The following is an 8,142-nucleotide window of genomic DNA, read 5'->3' as shown; positions in this document are numbered from 1 at the left end:
GTACACTTTTTGTATTCACCATTCCTCCTAGATCGATTACACATCTGGTCGGGTTGAAATCGGCATTGCATTTGTTACTATTTTAAGACTCTCTTCTGCCGAGATTTTGATTGGTTGAGTGCTGTGGTGTCTAGTAATTAAAACAAAAGACGGAAAGTCATAGTAAAAGTTCTCTAAGTTAACTTGTATGTTACAAGATTTCAGGACCTTGTGGAATTCGAGATTTAGTCACCTATTTTTAAACTTTTTTAGCTGATCTCTTTTTTCTTTTTTCAACAGTTTTTCCTCCTTCTTTCATAAGGCTTCGCGCTTTTCTTCTAAAATCTGATTCGTTGTTAGCAAACGATGACACGTTTTGTAGCGTTTACATTCCACGGGTTTCGCCTCCCTTTCTGGTTTTGGAGACACAAAAATTCTTTGAATCGCGTTGTTCCACACGTTTTCAACGTCACACTGACTCTGTGCACTATCTGGCATTGGTGGGAAGTTTGCAACTCCTTCACCATCAGCACTGACAATATCTATACGTCCGGCTGTTATTAGATCTAGCAGTGCAAATGGATCATCAGAAAATGGCACGGCACAGCCGTCATGAACAGGTATACTGACACTGACTGTAGGTGGCGTTGTAACCGTGGCGGAGGCGCAGGACGACGAGGAGGAAAGATTTGGAGGTAATGATGCGACGGCGCGAGCAGGTACCCTACTGACAACTGAAGGTGGCGTTGTAACCGTGGCGGAGGCGAAGGATGAGGAGGATGAGATAGTTGGAGGGAAAGATGCGTCGGCAAGAGCAGGTACCCTACTGACAACTGTAGGTGGCGCTGTAACCGTGGCGGATGATGAGGAATCGTCGTCGCGAGCAGGTGAACTAGTCGACGGGCGTGTTGTAGTCGGGAGGTTAGTGTTGTCCATGGACGTCGTTTTCAGAATAGCATCTGATGCTTCAGATGGTTGCATTGAAGCATGGGAAACGGCAGAAGAGTTGAAGGGAACAATGCCGCAAGCCCGGAAACCATTCACAATGTTTTGAACACTAAGTCCTGCATTCCAAGCCTTCGTAAACAGGCTTGGGAAGCTCCACTTGTTGACCAAGTTCAACGAGTTTTCAGAGAGAAAATCGGAGCATGCGTGATTATATGCACTGTTAAACGGCCCGAAAACCTCTAGAGGTTGTAATGCGTGTGTCGTATGGGGTGGTAAGCAGAATATTGCTATGTTTTCAGCTATGGCCAGTTCTATAATCCCCAGCGTCTCATGGGATGAATGGCCATCCATTATGAGAAGCTGTGGACGCTCTGGTCCACACTGGCCCAAAAATACGTCCCGAAACCACCGCTCTCCCAATTCATGGGACATCCAACCGCTTTCTTGGTAGCCCCGTATTGTCCCTTCGGGGGCATCTTCGACTTTGAAGCCATGAAGAGATGCGGATGTTTTGCCCTTAACAATCATAATTGGCGACATCTTGGCTCCAACACCATTCACACATGCCATGATTGTAGTATTGGTTCTGTTTTCTGAGACTCTACTTACAACATTCCGTGTTCCTTTCTCTGACAAGATTTTCACTGGTGTGTGTTGAAACTGTTTCCCGGTCTCATCGGCATTCCAGATAAGGTGTCCTTTGTTGGCAAGGTTCATGTTTGTTATAAGTTCCCCAAGATCTTGGAAATACTTCTCCACGACACCAGGATTCAACATCCTGGCTCTGGAGTTCCCAAGCTTCTCTGGCTTCCCGATTACAAGTTCCGGGTGTCTCTTCTTCAACCCACGGAACCAGCCCTTCCCTGGCACGCCGTTCCGAAAAGCATCGGCCACCTGCAGCCGTTTGCACAAGGCCCCTGTCCTGGCAAAGAGCTGTCGGCACGATATGCCCATACAACATTTCGATGCAGTTATTACCGTTTTAACTATTTTTTCCTCCACGTTTTGTGGCAATACTGGGGCCTTTCCTGGACTTGTGACAAGGTCACTCCTGCCACTGACCTTGTCGCCTAGTGTTGATTTAGGAACGGCAAAATGTGCGGCCGCTTTTCTCACAGACATGCTAACATTCTTCACTGCGATGGTCGCCTGTTCCATGCTTTTGGGGTCATAAACCATTGTTTTCCCTCTTTTCTTGTGTGTGTACGTTTTCGGCATTCTGTAAATAAAAAAATTAATACTTTAATAAAAAAAAGTGTGTTTAAGACGTACATGTATTAAATCAATCATCTATATATGTATTGCTGAATAATCATTATTTTAATTAAATACGTTGATTGTGCATTTTATCTATATCAGAATTAATGTATCACGTACACGTTTCTGAAGGAAATAAAAAAATACAGCATGAAATAGGTTCATTTGACATATCATGGGATAAGAAACAGAATTATTAATAACGTAAAAAATACTTATTTCAACCAAGGAATTAGATGATCTAAGTCCGTGTTTTAACTATATTACTGTACATTTTCAAATATCAGGTAATATTTTAAAAACTATGAAAGCAGAAAAAATAAGTACATTTAATGTATAGATATAAGAAAATAGACACTAAATTTACATACAAACTTAAAAGTCATTTAGTTTAAATTAATATTAGTCCTAATTATTCTTTTATCGGCCTTTATTTATTTATTCGTTACCGGTCGTACAGTTCATTTAAGCATTTTCGTTTCATGAATTTTCAATGTTTAAATGACTCATCTTAACAAAATATATTACTGTCCGAGTACAAGTCCCTTTGTAAAACATGGACAGGGACCCCAGAAAACTAAGGGGTTCAGCATATTTTTCACGTTTTATGGGTTTATATCAACTTCCGGTAAAAACGTCATAGCCAGGGGTTATATTTTTTCACAGTCTCAGAAAAAATATATAAAATATATACTAAAAGTGCTTTAGACTTTCTTTTTCTATTCAATGTAATTTAGATTGGTGCATATTACTCTACATGCAGTGATAATTATTTTCAAAATTTTCGTTTTTCTTTTTAACTTTCTGACCATATCTGAAGCATAAATAATATTAGACCGCAGTAGTTTGAGTTCGTAACTTCATTTCCCTGGAGAAGACCCACATCCCGGTTTCTCTCTTGATCCTCTTGCGGAAAAGGACCCAGCCTCCTCTCACAACCCTCCATATCGTCGCTACTCTCTTCAGCAACAGTTGCAGCTGGCCATGGGATAATACTATTTCAGAAAGTCTCTCCAAGCTATCCGGATATCTTGAATCTGCCCCAGCTAATTAAAATGTTACATGCATTTGTATTACGAATGGTAACAAAAATGGATCACCAAGCCATAATTTCATTCATTCATTCATTAAAATTCAGAGGATCAGTTATATTCGGAGTAAACCATTTAGCCCCAGGGGTTCTCGTGAGTACACCAACGGATCAAGGATTCAATTTCGCTATATATCTTACTGTTCAAATGATCAAATATTTGCTGGCATATCGATTTGTTATAACTATCTCTGGAAGTTTTGTATGAATCCAAGTGTATCGACCGCACTCTGGCTGTTTCGTCCTACTGTCCGAATGGAAAGCAAGACCATTGCAGGCGCCATTTTTTGACAAATAAGTAATTTCTGAGTTAAAATTATTCTGATACCATACGATCGCGTAAATTGATATTAAGGGAAGACAGAAAATGCTATGCTTGACTATTCATTCTAAGACTGTATCGTTATAAATTATAAACAGTTGACATATTTGTTTGGTTTTTAACACATTTAAGGACGTGCCTCAATGTGTGTAATGTATACGTGCTTATGTGTATGTGTGCCGGAGGCAAGGTATGTTTCAAGATGTTTTGACTCCTTGCGATAGCGCGGATACCTCACTGAAATACCAAGTCGAGGGCACCAATCACAGTATTCCACCCGGTCTCATTATGCCATAACCCTTAATGCTGAACGTTAAGCCGGAAATAACAACTATCATTTTTATGGACTTTGGTACGTCCCGGCCTGGGGACACAACCCATTGCCTATGTAACGTTGAAAATGGACCCCCGTTGAAAATGGAACTGGGGTCGGTTTTCAACGTTGAAAATTGAACCAGGAAGCCGTTGAAAAGGGAACCTAACGCAAATTAATTTGTACATACACGTTGAAAAGTGAATCATATGAAAAATTAATATAATGATTTAAAATATCCACTTAGATTATACTTAATAAAGTCCTGCGTCTTATTTCCAGAAATTAACCCAGTATGGACAGGTCAATGTGACCTACATTTGAAGTGACTTACATTAGCAAAAATGGTCGTAGGGGTCAGAAATTAACATTTAACAGATGTTAGACAAATTAGGTCACTGTGACCTAATTTTCAAAATTTGACTTGCATAATCCAAAAGGGTCATAGGGGTCAGATAATAATATTTAACATCTTTTTGACAAAATAAGGTCACTGTCAACCAATTTTCTAAATATGACCTACATTATCAAGCAGTTGTTTGACAAAATTAAGTAACCGTGACCTAATTTAGAAAGTTTGACCTTCATTATCCAAAATAATCATCGGAAAAAGAGTTTGTAAAGAACCCGTTATTTGACCAAATTATTTGAGCTATATTAAAAGACATTGTCACAGGGTTCAGAACTTTACATATATTTTACCAGGCCAGGTACATAAGAACTTTTTTTTCTAGTTTTACCTCAACTTTATAAATTGTTACGGGATTCAGAAATTATGCTAAAACGTACTTTTCAAAATCAGACGTACACTATTAAAAATGTCATTAGGTTCAAAAATTAGCAAAAAAAATAAAAAATGATGTTAACCAAATTACGTCCCTGTGACATACTTTTCAAAATTCAAACTACATAATACAACATGTATGTAATTTTTCAAATTGTCAACGGGTTACAAAACAAACATGCAACTAATTAGACATAAGAATGTCATTGTGACCAACTTTTCATACTTTGTTTTCAGTTTAATACTGGTTTAAATGACCATAAAAAGTCCATATTGAGTATGAAAGATAACCCCAAAATATTTCGACAATTTTCTATATTGAATGTGTTAATATGGCTCCGGGTTCTAATTCCACGTTGAAAATTGACCCCAGAAAATCATGAAACCTTTTAACATTCAATTGTCAAAAAGCGACCCTGGTCCATTTTCAGCGTTGAAAATAGACCCCTGAAAATTGTTACAGTTTTCCATATTCAATAGTAAAAAAGTGACACATGTACTTATTCAACGTTGAAAATGGACACCAGAAAAATATGCGCAAGTCCAATGTTAAAATGTAGCCCCGGATCCATATCAAAAGTTGAAAATGGATCCCAGATACATTATGCTGTTTTTATATGTTCAATTGTCGAGAATGGTCGTGAGTCGATATTCAACGCTGAACATGGACCCCAGAATATTATGACACCTTTTTGTATTTAATTGTTAAAGCAAATGACCTGGGTCCATATTCAACGTTGACAATGGACCCCTGAAACATTTAGTCGTTTTATATGATCAATTGACGAAAATGGTCGTAGGTCGATATTTAACGTTGAAAATGGACCTTAGAATTTTTGTCATTTGTTTATATTGAAATGTCAAACAAGGGACCAAAGTGGGATCTTTGCTCCCACCATCGTTAGATCTTCCTTAATTCTATCTAAGCTGGATCTTTTTAATCTCTTATCTGGTAGATTGATAATGTTGTCAACATATTGATCAGTCCCAAAATGAAACATACATTTAATGGATAACATATGGTTCCAGGGTTATATTCAACTCTAGAAGTAGACACAAGAACAGTATTACACCAGGGGCGTAACTATAACCCTTATTCGATGTGGATTATTTTAGGAGCGAATCCAGTGCAGGGACTTAGTAGGTGGACAACGGGGTGCAAAAGCATTGTTTTGGGGTTTGTTCTGTTTGAAATTTGGTGTGTTCGTCTGCGTACCAGCGTATAGGTAGCTACGGGCATGGACACCATTCCATATTCCATTGTTACTATTCAACGTCGAAATCAGATCCCAGAAACATAATGTCGCCTTTGTATATTCAATCGTCAAAACTGGTCTCGGATCAGTATTCAATGCTGAAAATGGACCCCAGAATATTTTGTCATCTTTATATATTCAACAGTAGAAAATGGTCCCGGGTCCATATTCAACGTTGCGAATTGACCCCCAGAACATTATAATACCTTCAATTATCAATTATGAAATGTGGCCCTGGGTCAATATTCAACGTTGAAATTTGATTATTGAGCCGGGAATTCTTTGAACAATAGATGAATACAAACAAAAGACGAAGTGTAATTAACTTCCCTAACGGTCAATTCAAAAAAAGGTAATATGAGAACTATATGTACGTAACTTTTCAGAGATTACACTTCTGTGTCAAGCTAAAGTAACTGGACTAAATCTGTTTTCATTTTTAGCACGAAAACTAGCATTAATGTCAAATAAGTTGTGTCACAATGATATCATCTCATTTACATTCAACAATGCAAATAAAACTTAATACAAGCAGGCTGAGAAAAAAATATTACACAATGTTTACTTGCAATTAATTAAATACCGGTATATCACCAATACTGTCTACAACATCCTAGAATTCTTAATATTTTCCATCATTAAAAACAAAATATTCCCTTTTATTAATTCAGCCCGTATTATGTTATGGGGAGCGTCCGTCATTCGTACTTTAGTTTCCGCAAGATATTTTGCTTAAATATCATTCGATTATGATGAGTCACACTTGGTACGCATGTACATTATCCAATGACTGAGGCTACGTACGAACTAATTAGAATATTGTGATCTAATGGTCAATTTCAAAACTTAGGTTTCGCAAGATAATTTGCTAAAATATCGTTAGATTTTGATGAAACCTGGTATGTATGTATACATTATACACAGGCTGAGGCTAAGTTCGAATTTGAGCAAAATCCGCGCATACTTTATTTCATGTATCAAACTGTGCTCTGATTGGTTGACGGTTGATGCACAGTAACAAATATGACCAGATTCAATATTTGTATTATACAATGATAAATAATAAGCTTAAGGAGAGCAAAACCTGCACATAAATTATTACATGTAACATACTGCTTTCTGGTTGGTCGACGGTCTCCGCACCTTTGTCAAATATGACAGGATTCTGATGAGACTTGGTTAAAAAAGGATGAAACGATGAAACATTTGCCTTAGTTTTTGCGCATGTGATACAATAAGACATCTTTGAACAAATTAAGGAGATAAAACTTCCGGATATACCGGGGCCCTAATAAGGGCCTTATATACACTTATCCTTTGTCAGTAATTAATAATGGTGTAAAATGAATAGATTTTTGGCAATAAGGAGCAGCTTCATTTTCTATTTTCATGGTTTTAATTATGAACACTGGCGAGGCAGTTACAACTCGGCTTTTTCAAAGGTCATAACGGATATGCGAACATGTATATGTATGACTTCAGCTTAAGTTGGTAAATTATAGTGTGTATTCTCCGTTCACAAAATTCACAGGAATAGTTCTCGAATTTACTGAGTAATAAAAATGCTGTTTCTTCTCCTTACATTATTTCCATATAATCATACATTCAGATACAAAAATGCATCAGAAGGATTTTAAGTATGTCAGATTGGCATGGGACGAGCGTATATTGTCCCTACTTTCGGTCCTCTTGTTGTAATAAAGCAATGAAGTTGATGTGCAAACTCGTTGACATTTTGAAACAGATTAATATTTCGTTCCAAATATATTAACAACTAAGCGATGTTCTATTCCAGTTGTATATTAAAAGTTTGATTGAGACACATGATAGTTAGTCTGTTGACTATACGACATTGGGCATGGAGGCGGTTTATTGATAAAGTAATGTCAAGCTGGCCTATTTTTCTTTAAACAACAATGGATGTATCTGTCAAACTGCTTAAAAATGTTTAACAATCTTGACTGTAGTATGACTTTGCTATAACAATACAGCGGTTTGACACTTACACTAATCGATTCAGGTGCTGTCACTATACAGTTAATAGGTGATTGATGTAGGTCATTGTAACTGATTCCCTCCTACAGAGAAATTGCATATATAATTTACATGATGAAATAATGCGATAAATATTCAATATCTCGTCTTTTTCATATTCCGCATATCATATCTAGTTCATTATTATAGTCCCGCAAA

The 8,142-nt window shown here is 37.2% G+C and overlaps 1 protein-coding gene across 1 annotated transcript; it reads right to left on the bottom strand.

The window, feature by feature from the left end:
* Window positions 1-294: 294 nt before the first annotated feature.
* Window positions 295-2,085, bottom strand: LOC110460570. Its single transcript, XM_021513548.1, has one exon. The coding sequence runs from the start codon at window positions 2,083-2,085 to the stop codon at window positions 295-297; it is 1,791 nt and encodes a 596-aa protein (XP_021369223.1).
* Between the last annotated feature and the right edge of the window lie 6,057 nt (window positions 2,086-8,142).

The sequence above is a fragment of the Mizuhopecten yessoensis genome, unplaced genomic scaffold, assembly GCF_002113885.1.
Source record: "Mizuhopecten yessoensis strain PY_sf001 unplaced genomic scaffold, ASM211388v2 scaffold1379, whole genome shotgun sequence".
NCBI classification, from domain to species: domain Eukaryota; kingdom Metazoa; phylum Mollusca; class Bivalvia; order Pectinida; family Pectinidae; genus Mizuhopecten; species Mizuhopecten yessoensis.
Note: the sequence above shows the minus strand (reverse complement) of the source record. Positions and strands in the feature narration are given on the sequence as shown.